At 40.1% G+C, this 22,596-nt stretch overlaps 1 protein-coding gene across 1 annotated transcript in view; it reads right to left on the bottom strand.

Annotated features, from left to right (window-relative positions):
* The window catches only part of tnfsf10l (TNF superfamily member 10, like), a 53,716-nt gene that overhangs the window by 19,657 nt on the left and 11,463 nt on the right, over positions 1–22,596 (bottom strand). Inside the window, exon 2 of the mRNA XM_046063993.1 lies at positions 7,424–7,625. Within this exon, the coding sequence (XP_045919949.1) occupies positions 7,424–7,625 (202 nt within the window). The remainder of the gene's footprint in view (positions 1–7,423; positions 7,626–22,596) is intronic.

The raw sequence follows: 22,596 nt of genomic DNA on the forward strand, positions 1-22,596 counted from the left end.
GAGGGTAAAGACACACCACAGCTGAGGCCCTGGAGAGGATATCTGAGCGACCGATTATATGAATTCCTGCCGTGGATGTGTTAATCCTGTCTCCTGAGCATTGTCCCTCACTGCAACTGGAAGCTGAGAGCTGATGCACTGGCAGTTTGGCTCAGCAGGTGCAGGTGTTTCATTGCTGTCTTAAACTGAGACCAGCAGAGTAGAAGAGTGAAGTTACTCCGGTCTCCAGCGGGGCTTAGACTTGAATACCTGAGCTTGGTTACACGCATGCCACCCTAAATCCCTCTGTGCTGTTTTTCCTCTTCTCTCCGATCCCATTACCCTTTTTTTCCAGCGCTTTCCTCGTCCTCGTAGCTTTGTTTGTCTCACTTTGAGTCAGTGACACGACAATGTGTGGGTGCAAATGAGGGGACACCTCGCGCAGCGTGTGTCCATGTGTGTCATAAACATGCTAGTAGATGATGGTTTGGAAAATATGCGAAACCGCCAGTGTGGTCCTGTTAATTTAATTTGAACTATTATTATTTGGGCATTAAACAAACATTACTTGGACCCGCTGAGTTTTAACTCAGCCAGTATGATATTTTTCTTTCTCTTCTTTTTCCTCCATCTGTTGTATAATCAAAACCTCACTGTGATATATATATATATATATATTTATTTTTTTGCTTTCTTTATCACTAGCTTACTCACTCTTGATTCCAGTTTCTCATCAGTTCATCTTCTTTGCCTCCAGCTCTATCATCTCTTTCTTTTTCATTTGCTCCTCTGCAGCTGGGTTTGTTAACAGCTTCTTTCCTTCTTCCCTTCCTGCCTCCTTTTTTTTCTGTCTTTCATGCACTGTTTCCATTACTCCTCCCTTCTTTAACACCAGCTTGGCTTTGTTCGGCCCGACCTCTGACCTCGACGTCTTTCAGCGGACTCCCATCACTCTGGTCTCCATATGAATCACCATCCTCGTCATAATTTTCTTCATCCCTCATCCTCTTGCACACACATTTGTCACATCATCACTCACTGATCCCATTAAAAATACAGTTGGAAGTTTTACTTTTCCGTTCTTTTCTGTCTGCCTCATTCCTAATACTCCAGTCATACTCGCCGTGTATCCAAACCACAAAGTTTAAGTCTATCAGTGAACCGAATCCAAGCATCTGTTTTGAACTTGTTGGGTAGTAAACCTTTTTTTTGACCTTTGGATTTGTCAGATACTGGGTATTTTAATCCAAAACCAGTTATACATCCATTGCGAACCAGACTTCATGCTTCTTGAATGGATGAGGTTTCATGATCCTACCGGCACTAAGGGCTTAGCATTTCCATCCAAGTGCTTTCAGTCTCAGTCATATTTCAACTTGTTGCAAAAGAGCACTGGATCAAATGGTTTTAAGTAGGTGATTTGCAGTACAGCCGTGATCAGAGCTTTATCCCAGCACCTGTTAGCTGCAACAGCTGGGACGCCTTACAGACACCATCAAGCTGCAGCAACACGCCTTTGTGGCTTCGGTCAGACTACATTTGTCCTCAGGAATGTTGCTTCTGTTATCCCAGTGACCCTCTGCTACACATTTACACCTGGGACCCGCTCAGTACGCCAGTACAACCACCACGGAGGGTTCAAGTAATAGCTTGACATTTGAGGAAACATGTTTATTTCCTTTCTTGCCAAACGTTTGATGAGCAGATCGATGCCACTCTTATACAGTGTTGGGTAGTAACTAGTAACGCGTTACTCTAATAATATTACTTTTCCCAGTGACTAAGTAGTGTAACTAATTACTTTTCTAAAACAGTAATATTATTACTAGTTACTAATACAAGTAATGCTGCGTTACTCGTTACTGAACCCACCATCCTTGACGTAAATCCACGACTGTGCGACAGCGCAGTGGCACCAGACTTTGTTGTTTATGTCCACTGCCATTATTGTGTCACAGTCTAAGATGCAAAGAACATTGCCATCTAGTGTAAACTCTGTGTGACCAGCAAAAAGCTTTCAACCGCGAACAATTACAACTACATCTGATTTATTAATCTGCTTAAGCAGCACAGCAACGTGAAACTTACAGAAAGAAACTTTGGCAGCTGCTGTCACAGATGCTTGGACTCGTCGGGAGAGAGTGGCTTTAACGTAGCATTTTGTCACTACTGAATACTGCTATTATGAACAGGCTACATGTGCAGAAACAGCTGTTTAAAAGTCAGGATTTACTTGCTTTATTTTTTACTTCAGCCGCTGGTGTTAAGAAGCATTAGGCCTAGGCTATATGCTTTGTAAAAACCATACACCTTGCTGCTGTTATGACTATGATAGGCCTATTACTTAAAATGTCGGGAGAGACAGCTTTGTTTGGAGGTGAAGGGGGGTGGTAGTTAAAGCAGCGTTTCCCATAATTAGCCTATAATTTGGATAATTATCAACACTGACCGCCACTTATTGATTTTCAATTTTTTTTACTAGGCCTATTTAAAATCTTTGATTGAGGAGCATATATTTGTGCAAAATCCTTGCTCGTTCCCTCTTTCTCTCTCTCTCATGAACACCGCTGCACAAACCTGTCCAAGGAGATGGTAAGCCCCAGTTTATGCCTCCCATGTATTAGCATACATTAATGTTAACATACATTACATACATTAAGTTTTCCTCTCGGCAACAAAGCAGCATATTCCCCAAACTGTCAAACTTTTCCTTTTTTTCCGACAGATCTTGGGATTCAAACCTGTGACCTGTTGGTCCAGAAAAAGTGCCAGAAAGACAATGAGAGCAAACTGGTGGTGTTGTAGCAACAGGATCATTCCCTTTCCTTCAATGGTCAAATGCCAACCAAGGAACCAGCCAAGGAATGCCAGTTAAAAGCCAAGTCAGTATCCAATCCAGTGAACCAGACCCTGTGAGTTATTCAATCATTTAGCAAGGAAAACTGCCTCAGAGAGTAATACGGAAAAAGCTCCCATAGCCAGTAATGTACCACCGGCAGCCAGCTTATCAGTGGCTACATCAGTTGCCAGCTTTAATTAAGACATATATTCTTCCTCTCCAACCTATTAGTTGCCTTTTATGAGTTACATTAGGACTTTCTGTTTCTGTTGTCTTAAAAATACAGGCGTGAGATGAGGTGATTCATGTTAGGCTTTCCCCCCCTTTAATTTGGACATTTATGAAAAAGTTGAGAAAGCATTACTTTTTCACCTCAGTATGTGTCTGGTAAATGGAAACAAAAGGAAAAAAAAATGCTGAGTACTGTGTGTCCTAAAAAGGTGGTTAATAAAGGTCCTGATTTCTACATAGTCCAGTTTAATATAAAGAAACTGGTTTATTTCAAATTGGATAATTGCTACCTAGCCTCAGCATTCATCCGTGTAAAATGTGAAAAACTATATAGATTGTTGCCACAGTATAAAATCTGGATCTCCAGTACTTTCACTGGAGCATTTTATAAGGAAAGAAACGGCGCCTTCTTGGTCTGCCAGCTCGATCTAACCACCATTTTGGCTTTTTCGACTCAACAACTTAATCCTGTGACACAAGTTTGACGAAGAACACAACACAGTGTTGTTTTCCAAAATCAGCTAGGAGGAATCACTAAAAGTGCCACCAAGACGCTCCACTGGAGCAGATAGGGTTTAAAATCTCTTGCTCATGGGTAGTTAGTCTTTTTCTCTGCTCTTTTTCAAGCAGAAGTTGGAACACCCAAAATGCTGACGTTGTGAGCCACAATGATGAGGATCTGAATTAGCTCGATACTACGTGTGTCTGCCTGTGTGAATATTTGGAAAAGAATAATGGGATGTAAATTTGTTTGGATGTGTGTCGCCATTTACACTAGAGAAAAACTAGACATTCCTGTTCCCGTCCACTGAGGACAAGGGGGGCATGGAGGGAGCCATGTAGGGCTCTCTGATTGTATCATACAAGTAGAGCGGAGAGGGAGGGAGGGGTGGAGAGGTGAGAGGTAAAAGAACCAGATTGAGAGGGAAGACTGAGCCAGAAAGAGAGATAGATTTAAAGAAAAAGAAAGCCTCAAACAAAGAGAGGTGGTGGTTTGGGGTTTGTGTGCTTTTGTGGGGGCAGTAGGAAATGATGGGGGCTGAAGATGTGCTGCGGTAAGCATCCAGACATTCAGTCTAAAGTGGGAAAAGTCCTCTTGGCTATGTCTGCAAGAAGATTACTTCTATCAACGGAGCGACTCAGTGGGCTTATGAATGACTGTGTTTTGTGTGTTTGAGACCAACAGGGCATTCTCAAACCACAGCTTCCCCGAGTCATTAGTACTTTCATGCTGATTCAACATATGCACTAAGGGCCATCTGGCCTTAATGTGTGTCACAGTCTGTTTTCTTAATGCAGGAGTGTATGGGTCATAGTAATGTGACTTGTGTTTAATTGTGTATGTGTGTATCTGTGAGCATTTCTTTTGCTACGTGACTCCCAAGTTTAGACCACAAGCGGTAATGATAACAGTGGGTATTTTTTGTGTTCTTTCTTGTGTAAAAATCTTTTACATGCCATATGGGATATAAATACACGTATTCGTACAAAACAAAGGCTGTGAAATCATCACTTGTCTGATCAGATCCCACTTATCGCTGCCAAGTAATACCAGGTGTATATAAACCAGAACTCAGTTGAAAACAGATGGAGAGGTGCCCTGAGGCTGTAGTGTTTTAGAACAAAGACATTACATTCAGCACATAACTTTGTCCAAATTGGCTTACATGCATATGCACAATCAGGAAGCGGGGTTCAGTGTCTTGCTCGAGGTCACTTTGACAAGGGGACAGAAAGAGCCAGGGATCAGAACCACCAACACTGCCATTTATTGCTATCTGAGCCACAGCTACTCACAGTTTAGCTAAATTTGCCTACAATTAAGGGAGAGACATGAGGCAAAGATACTGTGTGAGGTGAAATGTGCAATTAAGGTACTTAGGCCCCATCCACACTACTGCGTTTTCAAATTGAAAACGGAGACCTTTTGCTACGTTTGCAACAGAGTGAAATAGCGAAAACGAAGACCTAAAATGGAGAAGTTTGAAAACGCTGCCGACCCCGTTTTTTGTTTTGAAACTCTGGAGGGCGTTTTAGTGAAGACGGGCAAAAACAGAGGACTTTAGAAACGATGACACAGACGCTCGTGCTCGGCTCTCTGATTGGGTCTTATAAGTCATGCAAAGCAGAAACACAATGCTACTGATATAATTATTGACATAGTATTTTTATTAAAATATTTTCTTCCATGCAAATAACATCTGCCTACACTTGTCCTGTGCATGTCGCCGTTTACTTTGCGACGACTCCCAGTCTGTTCCGCTGCCGCACCGTGTTACATTCAGTAACAGTCCCAACTCGTTATTGATCCATTCAAAAAAAAATATCTGGTGTGATTCTTCGTCTGTATTTCTTTGTTCTTTTGCCAAATCTTCTGTAACTACGGAATAGACCATCTGCTTAATGTTTACACCGGCACGCGCATGCCCAGTGTACGGCCACTAGATGTGCGTTTTCAGTCGTTTTAATGTAGACGGAAATAAACTCTGATACGCAGCTAAAATGCTGGTGTGGATGGAGATCGTATTCGTTTTAATTCTCCGTTTTTAAACTAAAATGGAGTAGTGTGGATGGGGCCTTAAGGTGTTGATACATGTTTGATACACACAGGACTTGCTCAAAGACACATTTACTTAATGGAAACACTTGAGTTTATCCATCCAGTTAGTAGACGCCCACATTTTTTTTAACTCTATTTAACTGAGGTCTGGCAAGTTCATCAAGGATCAATTTTACAGATAAAATCGAGCAGGTTCAATCCAAACACTTGGCATACAACAGCGTGCAAACAGCCAGAAGTCTATTTGCAAGTCTGTGTATGTGCTAACTTGTACCTAAAAAACACCTGGGGGCACAAAACTCTCTCAAGTACAGACTCATATCAAAGTAAACAGGCTCAGTGGTGTTTATGCTCATAGGTCTGACACTGTGTTGAAAATGATAGAAAAAGTAAGGCTCCAAATGTGCCCTAGTTCTTATCAACTGGCTTTGTGATACATTGTTGACGGCCGGGTTGAGAAAGTCAGGTTTGTACTTGCACATACTCTCTCTCAGGCAGCGCGGTCAAAGGTCAGGCTATTCCACAGATCCATAAGCACTTTAATTAATCTCTAAGCTAATGTTGGGTGTTTTTAAGTGAGTCACTGTTACTTAGACAGTTAACTGTAAAGGTTGAGCCAGCAGAGATGCAGCCTCAGCAGCAACACCGTCATGTACAAACAGAGAAAAATTAGGTGTCTCACTAAAAATGGTTCTCTTTCACTTAATCCATCATATATTGCAGTTTACATTCATATGATTAATCTAATCTAATGCGTTTACTTTTCAAGGGTACACTTAAGTTCACGGCTTGAAATTAGACGATTGAGCCGTTGAAACAGAGCCACAAAGTTGCCACAATATTACTATATTATTACCATATTATATAGTATTATTATTACAAACAATCTGCGGTTTTTAATAAGCCATCAATGAATTCCTTGAAACAGTCAAAAATCTTAGACTCTCTCATAACAGCCACACATTTGATGAGTTCATTTCACCTCTTCTGGGACCTGAATCTCATCACTCAATAAATTCAGCCTTTTGTTGGACATACTGTACTGTGTCTGAGGTAAATATTCTGCTGGTGTCACATTAGGACTTCAGTTTGTTTAATTCAACACACATGTGCTCTGCATACACATGTATTTGAGTGTTACTCCCTCGCAGCTGAAGGGTTCTTTATTACAATGACAAATACGCCCAATTAGTCTCAGTTCAGCATCAGTCCCCACAGATGTTTCTCAGCTCACTGTAACTGAGCAGCTGCAGCATACATGCTCATTTAGGGTTAATATCCAAAATATAAAATTTACGGGTTAAAAATTATAGTCTGGATTTTATCAACATTGTTGATAAAGTAGATAATTCAGAATGTAAGTGTGGTATAAACGAAGCAACAATTCAAAATTCAACAATTTAATTGACTGCCTTCCTTGTTATAATGTACACAGATATTTTCATTCATCATTTTTATGGCATTGTTCATTTCGCCACTGTTTTTCTTATGATATAGCCTCCTATTGACGGATCAGTTCTCCATTCTGATTGGTTGTGGATTATTAGTGGCTAAAGAACATGTCTTTTATGTGTGTGTGTGTGTGTGTGTGTGAGAGAGAGAGTTTCTTCCCTAAATAATGTCAACCACTGGGAAATTATTTCCTGGAGAAAGCTATACCAATGTTCCAGTACCATAGAGGTTATTTACCATTAAAAGCCATTTTTTTCTACAAAACTATAATGTTTTAGGTGGTTTTATCATAAATCAGTAGTGATAAACTAGAGTGTCTTCCTCCATAACAAATACAGAAGTAAAAACATGAAACCCTGTACTGTATATATTCTGAATGGCAATAATCTTGGTTTTTAAATTTATTTTTCTTACCTTGGAGATGTATGCTTTGATGCCTTCGGCCAGTTTGATGCAGGGCTCTCCGAAGAGCTGGGCCAGCTGGTCGGGGATGTCCTGGTCCTTATCCAGAGCGTTCAGTAAACTCAGACACTTCAGCTCCTCTGTGACACCCTGGCTTCGCACCTAAAGAACAAACACACATCAGGATCACCAGGGGTATGTACATAAAGGGTTAAAAACGTAAGTTATTTAATTGAACATATCTCAGCAGGACATTTATAGTGTTACAGCAACACTATCAAATCTCAAATCTTGCACTGACAGAAAAATAATATATACAGTAAAAGTACTCTGAAACCTACAATGCAGCCTGTGAACTGATCCATATAAACTGACTGAATCTCAAAAACTGCTGGTGCTCCCACGTACAGAATATTCAGATCAATTTAAATTTTGTAGGAAATTTACATTGCATCATTACTGTGGCCCACATGGACAATCACAGTAACGTAATTAAATAAAATTAATAAAAAATGAAATAATCTAATAACCTAAACACATCATAGACTTTATATGACCATTCTGAAACTGGGAATGAAACAACTCTGAGACCAAATGTAACCTAAATGTTTTGGCACATGTGCCGCTGGAACAGGCAGCTGAAACTCAACTCCTTATGTAACAACTCTGCATGCATGTAGGGGCTTACTGAAGAGTTTCTCCTGGAGTGAACCGAACTGAGCCACACATACATACATCCAGTAGTACATCCATATCGAGACATCTAATAAGAGACAATTAAATCAGCAATTCCTTTGAGGTTTGAGTTTTTTCCCCAGTGACTTCCATCTGAAATTCGACATGTTTTCATGTAATTTTGGGCAGCATGGGTCGAATAAGACATCTTTGGGAACCGAAATGTAGAGAGAGGCTCTGGTAGCTCCAAGGCTGCAGAGTTATATGTGTATAAGTGTGTGTGTGTGTGTGTGTGTGTACCCTTCAGGGAGGTTGTAAGCGTCACGGTCTGAAAGCTCTGCTAATGACTCTATAACAAGCCCTGATGAGGAGAGAAAGATTACAAAGCTGCACTCCTTCAACCCTGTTCTTTAATTTTATTAATTTCTTTCTGCTTGAACCCCGTTTTCTAATGAAACCCTTTCCTTAGTCTCTCTCTTTCTCTTTGGTTTCTGCCTTCCTTTTGCCTTTTCTTTCTTTCTTGTTACTTGTTTCTTTGTTGTCCCTCTTTGTTCTCACAGATACTGGCCATGTTTATGCATGAGCGGATTATCCTGTTCCTGGTGAAGATAACAGTGTGTCACTGCCTTTATGTGTGTGTGTGTGTGTGTAAATGAGTTCAAAACAAGCGGGAAGGACGGTTACTTACGAGAAAAGCTACGTTTCTTTGTAAAAGAGTGGGGCCACATCCCAATAGTCTCTGCATGTTGCCCTGTCCTGAAAAGGATGACTCATGTTTTTAATGGCTTCACATGTCTATTTGGGGGACGAATCATAATGAGTCTAATTAGATGCACATGTTCCTCTTGATGCACAATCTGGTTACAAGCTTCTATCTAGATTTAGGTCAATTTTGGGAGGCTTGTAATGTCAAATAAGGTCAAATATATAAAGGGCTTAAAGCTGAGGAGAATGCTTTCCTAACTTGCTCTAAACATCTAGAAAGGATGTAACATGTCAGTAAACTACACAGAACTGTGTTTGATCTTTTCTTACAAAAGGAATGAGAAAGACAAAAGATTTAATATTAGAAAGTGCAGCTTTCTTCTGGATTTGCTTCTGAAGTTTTGATTTATTTCTTCCTGTTGGCAGAGACATTTCTGCACCTGGGATCATAATTTAGTTTTGGCAAACATTATAAATCTAAAGCTTTATTTTTAGAGTGGATGGAAAAATCTTCCCTATTATAGCCTCATTTTGAAGCAGAATATTCTGAGCTGCTATTTGTTCCCCAAGGACCAGGGGTATTGTAGTAGCAGTTCAACAAAATTAAAAAACCCTCCAGTGAAAGTAAAGGTCAAGTAAAAGCATGTTAGCCTTTCATTGTGTTATATTATAATGTTCGTGATGGAGATGAAGCTGATAATGCATCATCATGTATAAACTAATCTTGTGTTTGACGCACAGTTTAATCTCAAATAAAACTAGTCAGTGTTAATGCGGTAGAATAAAAAGTTCAAAATCTCCCTCTGAAATGTAGTGGAGTAAAAGTATAAAGTAGCATACATGTAGTATTTGCATTAATACACTTTCCACCCCTGCCAAGCAGCTTAAAAACTCCCATTGTCTTTCAGTGTTGCGACAAGAGAAAAGGAAGCACAGTAGGTTGTTATATATCATCTGCATACAATCAGGACACATCCTAACAAAAACTGCTGACAGTGGAGTCTGGGCAGAGACGAAGGGTGTGTGATGACAGCTACAACTGGCAGAAGTGTTGGGGAGGTTCACACAAGCATGAGTGGATCTGAGCTCGCTCACCCCAACAAATGGAGTGAAACTAGGCTTTCGTTTCTTCCTTGCTCCTCTGTCAAAACACACTCCCTGCTTTGGTGGTTCTGGTTGAAGGATTAATTGTTATTGAGGAGTGTCTTTTGTGTGTGAGAATAAAAGGTTAGACTTTACAAAACATGTACATGTGTGTGTGTGTGTGCATGTGGGTCCATTAAGTTTTGACAGGGGCGGTAGGGAGTGTCTCATCTATGTTAGTGAGGAGATAAATCCCATCCACATCACTGCGCTGAGCAAAAAACAAGATTAAGAGAAAACTTTCTGCTCCATTACTACATGGAGACGAGGCCAGAGGCTAAACTAAACTATGCAGAGTTACATTAGCATCACGTATATATATATATACTTTCTTTTCTCCGGGTTTAAGCTGCACAAAGAAGTGAGACATAATTTAATTTCATGCGAAATAAAGTCAGTAAACCATCTTTCCTTTTCTTATTTCAGCCATTGTTGTTGAGTCCATTTGTTGCATGTTAAGTTTTACTCTTAAATTGTTTTGCAGTGCAAATTTTCCGGCCAGTGACAATAAATTCAAATAACATTCAAATAAGACAATTTACATCATTTGTTTTAATCACCCAGAGTGTGTTTGAAGGTTGTGAATTAGCAGGTTCAAGACTAAGAGTCTACAATTGCGCAAATGGCTCTGAGCTAAATACTAACATCAGCAGGTGTGATGCTTCCAATCTTACTTTAGCATGCTAGCATTTGCTAATTAGTATAAACACAAACTGCCGTATAAACCAAAATATTGGACAAATGTAATAAATGGCCATTTGATGGGTTTATATGACAAATCACCAAAGTTAGTGGAATTCATCCAGATGAGAGAAATTAATGCTGGTACGAAATTTCAATAGCAACCCATCCAACAGACATTTTGCTTAAAACTACAAATATTAACCTATTGGTGGCACTAGATGGAAAGGGGATCACAAGTGATAAGGATTCACCCTCTAGACATGTGTACCACATTGAATAGAAATCCATCCGATGGTTAAGATGCTTCAGTTTAGACTAAAGTATTGGATCGACAGACATTGCCATACCTAGAGCCACCGCCAGCGTGGCACAAAAAAAAAAAGGCTTTCATGGTTAAACAACTCAGTAAGATTTTTATCACACTGAAAATACTACCTACAGACTTAAAGCACTCAGTAAGTTTGATTTACCCTCATTTAAAAGCAATAATTTTAATGTAATGGCTCTCAAACAGTCTGGTGTCCAGCTGTAGCTGCAAATCAGCAGCACGATGGAGCCAAGCTGGTTTGGTCTCTCTGAAGGATCTTAAATTTTCAACTTTCTGGGCCTACTAAAAGCCCGTAAGCCACATCCTACAGCTCTGTCGACTCGCTTTGCTGTGCAGTTGGTCATCTTTCATTCCTCTCACATGACTGTTACTGTCACTGACTGGCATCATAACAATATCTCTCCCTCCTTCTGAGGCCATTGAACTTAAATTAGATCTTTATATGTGATTTTATCAGTTATTTCCGGTACTCATTGTGTTTTTGGTTTAGTAAAACTGTTGGAAAGCAATAAAAATGTGAGAGATTCCGTAAACCAGTAGAGACATGTAAGCCTCCGGAGATGGGAGACCACTACATCATTGTCATGCCCTGGGAGCATGCAGCTGGAACTGCTCCAGAGGTTTAAAACATGAACAGTTAGAAGAAGACCCTCCTTCTCTCGCTTCTCCTGAGTGCTCCTTTGACAGCAGTTTCTCTTTGCCAAGTTCTGACTGCACTTAGCCACATCCCGATAATTTGCAAAACCGGCCCCATTAGTTACACCCAGATGACTCAGCTTTAACAAATCAATAAGGTCACAGGAGGTCGGCCTCGGCTGTTAGAATTGTAAAACCTCATGTCTCCTTTGCGTTTTCATAGAAATTACTTCTGACAAAGACTTAGTCATAAAGACTTAATGTCTTAAGAGGAATCGTAATCTTCGTATGCCAAACTCTACTCTGCAGTTGTGCTGTTTTTCTTTAAAACAACATACTCTACTCTTCACAAAGGGCATAGCAGCTCTTAAATTCTCGTCCCTGTAACTTGTCCCCTGAGCAGCGTATTTTCTCAGTGCGTTGACAATGATGACTTGTCCTTCCCTTGGCTCTTAAGCAACGAGTCCTTTGGGCCCGTTATGCAGCCAAACGCAGGCTAACACATGCGAAAAACATTCAGCAACACACACGATCTGATGTAACTCTCTGTTGTGTTGTTAACTTAGGCTGAATGCCTAAGTATGATATTGGCTCAGATGGTTGAAAGAGTCTGTAAATAGGATTTTACGTGGACAGTCACCGATATTTGGTTCCAACACCCCCTCAACAAGGATTTCACACATAGTATTTTTAACATTTTTAAATTATTTGGTTTCATTTCTATTTATTCACTGTCCTCATTCCTGATCAACAAAATGGGTTGATTTCCATTTACATCCACACGACCCTTCAAAAACGTATACTACCATATCTATATCTATTTAAAGACAAAAGCATCCTGCTACATTCGGCTGTGCTAAAGAGAGGACGTCCTTATTTGAATGACCTTGACTTTGTTTAGTTTGTCTGTTGTCAGAACAGACAACCTATCCTGATTTATTCTTTGGTAAAGATTTCTTATATCAGCTTGTTAGTTGGCTAACTACAAACTTTGTTTGTTTTGTTAAATGGTCACTTGCTAACTAGCAAAACCAAAATATTAGCTAGACCAGCTAGCTAAGGTTAGATAAGGTTATCTAAAGTTTTTATTTAATTAAATAAACAATCTCAAGAAGACATTCAAGACAAAAGGGACACTTAGCCATGTCGATATAATATTGAGGATTACATCAGTGATTACAGAGGAGAAGCGTCAGCAAGTGTTTGTATAAAAAAGTGATACTGCTTAATAACTCCCAAAAGATTGGGACTAAAGAAAACACAATTATCTGTGCCTTGGTTATGTAATATGACCTCCAATCAGCCTGCAGACTGAAATTTGTTCAATTCATTAAGTATTCAAAAGTTCTCACACCTTCAAAGATTCTTAGTTATGTTTTTCTTATTCTTTGATGCTGTTTGATTTCAGGCAGTTTTTTTGTTGTTCAATTACATTGTTGAACTACAGCACCCAGTACATCCTCCACAACACCACAGTACCCAACAGCATTAATGTGTATATTTTATATATTTTATCCTGATGATCACTAAATTTCTTCTTCTTACTTTGCACTACATTACCCTATGCTGCTGTGGGAATTTGAATTTCCCGTATGGGGGATAAATAAAGGAACACATTATCTTATCTTAACATTTGATTTGAATTGATTGGGCCATTTTATTAAATGATAAAATGGGGTATTTATAAAATCATGTTCCTATTCCTCATTTTTTGGTATCACTTCTACATTGGACTGACACAACATTTAAATCCAACAAATCTGTTTTTCTTGCCAAGTTGTTTTGTGATGGAGCTGCAGAGCTGCTGAAGCCAAACGAGCAAAAGATTTGAAAAGGTTCTTCAAACTGTCAGGATGTTATTTTAGGGCTTTGAACCTCAATTTTAATAATTTATAGCAAACTACTGTTCTCCAGATACGAGAGCTAAACTGGGATAGTCCCTGCTGGTCTGCTTTTGGAAATCACACACATATGCACGTATGTTTGAGTGATGTATGAGCTTTTTATCCCTTATCCCTTAGCTAGAGGACATGTGGTCTCCCATGGCTCTCCATGTTGAATTGGATGACCGGGCTCAGAGAGGAAGGGTCCAGGCTGACAGAGCTCCTGTGATCGCGATGCCGACTCTCTCAGGAAGCAATGAACAATGCTTCACTGTTCCCTCCCTGTGTGAGTGTATATGTGTGCGTGTGTGCATGCTCATATGTGTTACGTGTGTCTGTGGCCTGCATCCTCAGTGTGTATGTGCAATAGATTGACTGCGTGTGTGTGTGTGTGAGTGTCTGTTTGGCTCTCGCTGGACACCAAACCCTGAAAAGAATATCTCAGAGGTCCACTTGGAAACTCGGCTACAATATTGTGTATGCGTGTGTGTGTGTGTGTGTGTGTGTGTGTGTGTGTGTGTGTGTGTGCTGTGCTGGGAGTTTCTTGGCAGTCCAAAACTCTCATTTGAAGGGATTAGGAAGAGGAGAAGGTGGCCACGTAACTCAAATCCAGCAGGCCAGAGGTCTGAGCGCCAAGAGTGCGTATGTGTGTGTTGGGGGATGAACAGCAAACACTGAGGGAAAGAGGGGGAAGGAGTTGGCTGTATTTCAGTATACTTTCTCTGCTTTGTGATTGAGCAGACAAGACAGAGAGCGGGGTGAAATAACAGCTGAGACCTTTACCCAAACACATAGGCAGGGGGATACACACGTTCAGATGTGAAATAAAACATGCGGAGTGTACAGCACAGCGGAGGCAGCTTCATCATGATGAGTTACACCCTGCCGTGTAACTCACAGCCCTGTGAAGGTGGAAAGCGCTCTAGCAGGTGTTAAATGGAACTGGCTGTGTATCGTGAGAAAGTATTATCAAGTTGATTAGTGATGTGTCTGCTACAGTACAGTAACAAAAATGTAAAGATAACAAGGATCATCCATCATCAGCCGCTTATCCTGTGAACAGGGTTGTGGGGGGCTGGAGCCAATCCCAGCTGACATTGGGCGAAAGGCGGGGTACACACTGGACAGGTCGCCAGTCCCTCGCAGTCCACACATAGACAAACACTCACATTCACACCTAAGGACAATTTTAGAGACACCAATTAACCTAGCCTGCATGTCTTTGGATGGTCGGAGAAAGCCGGAGCAGAACCCACGCAGGCATGGTGAGAACATACAAACCCCACACAGAAAGACCAGGGCAACTGGGGTTTGAACCCACGACTTTGTTCGCGACAGTGTTAACCACTGCACCACCGCCCAAGAAGGATAATACCACTAGAAAAAAGTTTTAATGTCTTGACTAACTAATGTATGCTCTCATGTTACACCATAGCACCTGTGGTGGTGGACCGTGGACACTTGAACTAAGGATTCACTCCAATTTTGACCCATATCGACACCACTACAGATTCACTTGCTCAGTGTCCAAGTCTGTGATTTGTTAAGTGAATAAAATAGGTCTGGTGTTGTGTTAATAGGAGAAACAGAGGGCCATTCAGGGGTGTGTGGGTTAGATAAATAATGGGCATCTTGACACATAGCTAGCTAGCGACCTAGCTACATCCATGAAGTCTAGCGAGTTATACAGATTGTTGTCAGTCGACTCACGTAAATAATAACTCATTTGGCATATTTCTTTGATAGTTGTGACAAGCATTAACTTTTCAAGTATTCGCTCTGGGAGTTTGTGAGTCGTCTGAAAGTTGACCAAGGCCCATCCAAACGGTAATCAGCTAACATGAACACAATGTCAGAGTGAATGAATGCAGTTAAATTAAAAGACAGTTCAGTTTATTAGGCTAGCTCTTGTGAAGCCCCAAACCATGCAAAATGAAAATACTTGCTGTCCCTACTTTAAAAATAGCAACATACTGTATGTTTCCTCAGCCTTTTATTGCTGCAGTGTTGTGATTAGCAGTTATGTTGTTGGCTGTAATGAGGCCTGGAGTATAACGCATGCTGAACTGATTTATCTTATATAGTCATAAACACTGGTACATTTGTTATGAGGTGGGTGTGCTGTTGATTTATTATCCTTGTACTTAAACAACAAGTATTTGACTGTTATGATGACACTTTGGCAAGTCCGTCTGGCTCTCTTAATCTGCACTCTGACTCTCTTTGTGAAAACTGGCCCAAGGTCATCGTTAAAAACTACACTCCGTATAGTTGTTTTTTTTTTCACCTAAACCTGGTGACTTGCATGAATATACAAGCGTCTGGTAATTTAGTGTGTGGTGTGTGTGCAAGGGTGAGAACGTGTCTATTTAAGTTTTTATTTGAAAACACGTTTTTGTACATGCTTTTAAGTGTGTTTATGGTTTTATGTCCATGATTTGTTATGGTATGTACTGGAAATGCATATGTGTGTCTGCAGGTTGGTGTGCAGCCTGTTTGTGTGCGTCTTTCCTGGTTTATCGTCCCTTCAGGGCTCCAGCGTATCTGGCAGGCAGCCAGGATGGGGTAGACATTGATTTATTTGTTAAAGCTGTCTGATTCACTGCTGCTATTTGTTTAATGACAAACATCTTTCTCAGCTATCCATCACGTTAAAGAGTGATCGGGCAGAGTCTTTGCCAACCCTACACAAAGGTATTTTACGAGTACAGAATAAAGGCCAGTGGATAAACTGTTCTACCTCACTTCACAGTGCATGCCAAGTTTTTGTCTGCAGTGAAAAGAGCCACACACACATACAGAACAGATTTCAGGGAAGTATTTTGAAAATTGGAGCCAAAGACACAATCATTAGAGGGTTCAGGAACAGAAACCACTTTTTTAACACGGGTTCATGCAACCACATGCGTGCTGGCCTTGCCTCACATGCCAGCATCAGTTTGCTTCAGTAAAGGAACCAAACTGTAGACTAAGACAGAGACATTTTAAGTAAACATGTCAAATGAAACATCTACCTAACTTATACTGGTGTGTGCTGTAGGTATACGTCTTTATACTCCTCTCTGTTGATTGCTTGTGACATGGTACTTAAATTTAAATGTAGGCTTAGTCTACTGCTCTCGATAATACACACACAGATGTATAAAAACAGTGACATTGTGAATAAACGGGGTTTGACAATGTATCCTCAAATCGCTGTTCATCATGAAATATGAGGAAGTCCTGGCCCTGGCCTGAAGGTGATTAGAAACCACCAAAACTGATCCTCAACTTCCGAACTCTACCTCCTCTTTCCTCCTTCTCAATGGCTCACTTGTCTTTCCTTGAAACGCCAGTCATCTGGGAATGTATGTTTGGTCTTTGTAAATGTCTCCTGATAACAGACGCAGGTGCCCTTTTTTCATTTGTAGAGATGAGTTGCCTTTGTCGAGGTCAAGACAATACTTATTTAATACAAAAACAGTGTTGTGATGAGTTGAAAAAACCCCTGAAACAATCAAAATAACAAGATGCAGAGTCATGTGCGATGGTAGGGCAGTATCACTATTTCACACCTCATTTTAGGCATTTAGTTGACCCTCGCTTCCAGAGTGCAGTGAAATAACCTGCGTTATGAACAAGGAATGGATTTCTGCTTACATTTCTGCTCTACATGCATTTCAATCACACTGTTTCCAGAAACTCACATATTCAGGACTTCCTTTCTCTCTCACAATAGCCTCACTCTAAACACTGTCTCTTTGAACTCTGGTTTCTGCTCGTTAGACATTAATGAGTGTGTATTTAGCTGATGGATTACACACAACCTTCAAATTGCTGCTCTGATTGTAGCTTTAAAGTCAATTTTAAAATGAGCAGACTGGTCTTTCTTGAAAAACCGTGATTTTTAATCACCACACAATCAAAGAAAAATAATTTGTCTCTGTGACAAAGTACATGCAGATATATATATACCTTAAGAATATAACAGAGCCTGATGTGCACAGCGCACAGTACAGAATATACAGTAAAAGGGACAAAAGACTCCATATATCTCTCTGCATTTAAACAATCAACATTTTATCGCTGCACATGTAAGCAGTAGTTGTGGCTGTAGCTAGAGGTAAAGCCCTTGTTGGATGAGTTGTTTTACCTCGTTGTTGTTCGGAAAAGGGTGCAGAAAAGAAAGACAGATATTACATATTCCCTGAAAATAGAACTACACAGGAACAGATTTACTGTAAAACAAATTAAATTACACTTTTATCTGTGTATCTAAGTAGCTGTATGAACATGAAAAAGCTAAAGACAGCATCCCTGCATGTTCAGAGAAACATACACAAATCTTATCAGCCGATATTAAACATTATAACATAAAGGAAAGCAATCTGTTGACACTGTGAGGTGCCATAGATTTGACCTGTTTGACCACATTAATGTTGGTGTCAGGTACACACATTTTGGTCAGGTACTTTCCATGCACGGATACAGACAAACGGGAGCAAGGAAAAGAAAACACATCCCACATATTTCAACTAAAACTATCCCATCATCCACTAACAAGACTACATTTAAGTCTGAAGCGTTCACAATTTGACATGCTATGATATCTGGCTACTGAAGTCTTCCTAACTCCCTGCTCAAAGCCCCCTTTGGAGCTTTAAATCATAGCAAACAAACCAGATTCTATACACACCAGGAAGTATCAGATTATGAGCTTCAGGTCATGATTCTTATACAGCAAAATGGACATGAACACTTTACATATGGTCCTTGCATTCTGTCCACAAGATCGTCTGCTGCCTTGCTTTGTGTCCTGTGCAGTGTGTGTTTGTGTGTTAGCTTTCCTGTGGGATGAGGAATGCTGTAAGTGATGCTGGTAAGTGATGTTTGCACATGTGCCAGTGTTCGTGATAGTGCACACAACCCCACAGCGAGACAGCAGAATACCACTCCCTGCCTGTGCGTGTGGAACTATGACCTCTCTTTGTCAATTTTGTTGTTTTGGATTCCATCCAGTTTAAATAAAGTTTAAAGACGTACAAAAGCGGGGTGGACCTGCCTGCTGATATTCCGGTGATTTCTTTCTCTTTTTAACTTCCTTGTTCCTTAAAACAATCGAGAATGTTACTGTTGGGTAAAAAGAGCAGTTAAGATTAGTTTTGATAAAGGCACAGACTCTCTGTGGGTATCTCAGAGTTTATTGGGAGTTGTTCATGGGAGTGTGAGCCGTGTTATCTAAGTTAGGGGCATTGAGAAATTAAGAGTCACTATAAACTTTTGCTCCCTTTCCAAGGTTTAAGTTTCTGGTTCTCGTCTCATCTGGCTTAGAATGGGGAAGAGAAACGTAAAGAAAAGAGCAGGTCAGGACTTTCCAGTTTGTCTCAGTTACCTGTTCACGCATATCCACCGAAACGCTCGAGGCAGACTGAGTTAGAGACAGAGAAGGATTTTAAAGGATGAGAAATGAGCTGTGATCAGAGGTTGGTTCTTCTGAACAGTGCAGGCTCTGAAAGTGTCATAATAAAATGGTCAAACTGCACCAGGAAAATGCCTTCAAATGGCTCCAAAATTTCAATGCCAGCTGATAATCTTCTAAAATGTGATTTGTAACTTACATATCAATATATCAGTATGACTTCTACTTATCTGTAATGCCTTACAGTCAAGCCAAGATCAAGAACAACTGTCCATGTGAAATATTTACCAATGATTGGTGACTTGAACACAGATACCTGGTAAATATTAAGTAGTCACATTACATTTCAAGACTCTAAAAAGTGATGAGAATGAGATTAATCCTTGGCAACCCTCCAAACAATTTCAGACAAAAGAAAGCTTTCTTGGTCCGTTTGACCCGTCGGCACGTGATCATTGATGTAATCTGTCTAGACATGTGGACTGCTATGCCAGCCCCAAAATTCGGACACAACTAGCAATAGAAAATGAGCATAATAATGGTTGCTACATGACAACCAATCTAAATTAGGCGAACGGCTGGACATCATTTGCAGGCCTGGTGTATACTTTTACCTCAAGCAACCTCCAGACAACTGGTTTTAGCTTCATCCAATGAGCAAGTCTGCTTCATGCAATTACGCCTAAATTCAAGATTATATTTTCCACTACTGGGTGATTGTAGTATAGACTGCATTTGGGAAAATTAAAGTGAAAAAAATGTAAACAAAGTAAGGCTGAAGTAAAGGCCAATGCCTCACCGAAGAATACACAATGACGTTGATAAATGAGGCAAAGTTTAGGTCAGCAAGCTGCTGTGGGGTCCTCTAGGAGCCTGTGGGTGGGCAGGTCCAGCATGGGTGGGCAAGTGTGTCTGTGAATGTGTTTTTGCGTGTGGAGGTGGTGAGCAAGTATGACTCAAGTGAGGCCTTCACAAGTGTTATTGTACTGGTGCAAAATGTAGCTGTTTTCTCTGGTGGGGTCCAGACGTCCCCACAAGAATGGAAAAAACATGGAAAGTGGGCTCTTTGAATGGCTGAAAAGGTTATTTTTAAAGACAAAGGTTAGGATTATTTTCAAAGATATTGTTAGAAAATAGAAAAAGGGCTGAACCAGAAGAGGCCAACGCTATCCAGTGCAAAAGATATTTTTTAAAATGAGCTGTATGACCTTTTTTATGTAAATGAATACCTACTTCTTTAAATTGTGAAGAAAGAAATAATTTGCAAGCTGAAATTGCTGAAGTGTAGGTGCAATGATATCACCCCTGTGTGTCATAATGCATACGTGCATGTGCCTGCCTGTGTAGCTACTGTTCTGGGAGATAAGTTGCTGATGGTAAACTGTCGATTTCTGGGAATGCGCTCTCTACACTTCCTCATACAAAGCACAACAGCAAGCAAATATGAGAGCTATGTGATCTAACTGGGGAGAATATATCTAATATTAGATATAAATGTCTTATAGTTTTGCCTGAAATAAATGTCGTTAATCATGACTTTAGCTCATTTTATGTGTAGTTTTATTTATAGCCACTGTACCAAAACAAAGCCCATTATTTGCTCTGCAGCTATTTCCACAAAATAACATACTTCCTCTACACAAAACACTTAATATGCAAGGAATTTATGCTGTCTTATGTATGTGCATGCACATTGTATACATAAAACTCAGTAGTAGAGGTTTCCTGAGTTACCTGTGATTCATCCGCTTAAAAACACTTCACTCCTTTAGCCGCATTCTTCATACATGACTCACTTAATTATAGGTAAGATGTTAAATGAACAATGAAAATGTATCGTCTCTCCTATGATATAATTAGAGAGGACTGCTTATGCAACTGTAAAAGGATTTCTATCATCAGCGGTTGTCCAATTGTGAGTTCTGTTTTTTTTTTTATTAACTTGCTTTGAGGATAATTGTAGATGTGTGAACCAGCCTTTTTATTAAAGTAAAGCCTTTTCACTTGAAAACACCCCCACCAAGGTTAAACTCTCCACTGTAATAAACAGTTTAAATATTTATTAGACGTGCCAGCACTGCAGGTGATGGTCAAGATGACCACACGTGAAAGACTTTTGCTTTATTTCCTGTGCTTGACGAGAAGGTCAAAGGTTATCATGAGCTGTCTCTACCGCTGAGAATGATCCCGAGGCTACAAATCCTTGAAATAATGATTAGGTTCAGATTGCTTACTAAGAAATGAGCTTTAAATCCTGATAAGCGACTAGAAACAATAAATAATGGTGAATAAGTGTGCAGTTTGTATAGCATTTATCATTTCTTGATGACAGGAAAATCTCAATAGGATGCATCCCACAAGTTTTCTCCAGAATTAAACATTTTATTTACATTGAGCGTCTCATTTGAGTCATGACTTGGATCAATCCAGCCATATTAGGTAAAACCAGATGGACTGCATGAAATGCAATTCAAAGCCACACCAGCAGGACCCTGCCACAAGCCTTCTCAGTGGCTGCTATTTGATGACATGCTCAAATTACGCCTTTCAAATAAGGCCATCACTGTGCATTTGTGCAGCGTGTTGGGAAACATCTTGAACATCTCATGAGAAGTGTTGAATGCGGCCTTCGCTGCCAGCTCACACACGTGCCAACTCTTAAAGGCCAAAGAATCTGTTTGCGATCTAAACTGATGGGATTCTTTTTATTATTTATTACAATTATTATGTTGCTTCCAAATGCCTTCACCTCACCGAGAATCTAAAGCAGGATGGTGTCCTTATTCCAGTTCTTAATGACAACTAAACTTCTTCCGCCACATGAGAAGGTCTTGGTTGTGATTTGACTTTATGAGGAAATATGCTCTCAGATCTTCCAGAACAAAGCCAAGATTTGTCAGTTGCCATTAAATGTTGTACAGACGTCCCCTCAGGATGCATTGTAATAACTTTGTGCAATACTTTGGTTTATTACCAAACGTCCTCTAATGCTCCCAAACTCCCATAAGCCTCAGCTGTACTGTGTTTAGTGCCAGTTAGCAAATGCTAGCACGTTAACATGTTAGACTAAGATAGTAAACATTATACCTGCTACACGTCAGCATGTTAGCATTGTCATTGTGATCAAGTTACCATGCTGACCTTAGCGTTTAGCTCAAAGCACCGCTGTGCCTAAATACAATTAGTCTCTAGCATGTCAAGGAATTTTATGAGATTTTTTTGTATTTATGTTCCTGCAGAAATATGAGGGGGAACACTAAATCAGGGAATGGACAGAAATTAAATATAAACCTTTGTGACTACAGTCCAAAAATAGCCTTTTCAAGCTATAAAAATCTCTGTCAGTCACAGTCTAGATGTTTCTCGACTTTCCCTTCCTGTTCATAATATTTTGGAAGCAGCAAGGCCTGAGATCTTTTTGAGCTAGCTGAGAATCACAATACTAGATTGGACACGTGTTTTCATAACATTCATGCAAGATTTGTATCTCCTACTACAAGAGGCCAAGACATCCTAGTAGCTATTTCTGGAATTGCACGTCTGTCTTTTGTCCAAGTACAAGTACAGCATGTTAGCATTTCTTTGCTGCCTCTGGAAAGTCTCCGTGTATTTGATTTAGATCAAAAGCATTGACTTTTTCAAAACAATTACTTGTCCCTGATGCAGATCTAAACATGATCA

Source organism: Micropterus dolomieu, linkage group LG12, assembly GCF_021292245.1.
Source record: "Micropterus dolomieu isolate WLL.071019.BEF.003 ecotype Adirondacks linkage group LG12, ASM2129224v1, whole genome shotgun sequence".
NCBI classification, from domain to species: domain Eukaryota; kingdom Metazoa; phylum Chordata; class Actinopteri; order Centrarchiformes; family Centrarchidae; genus Micropterus; species Micropterus dolomieu.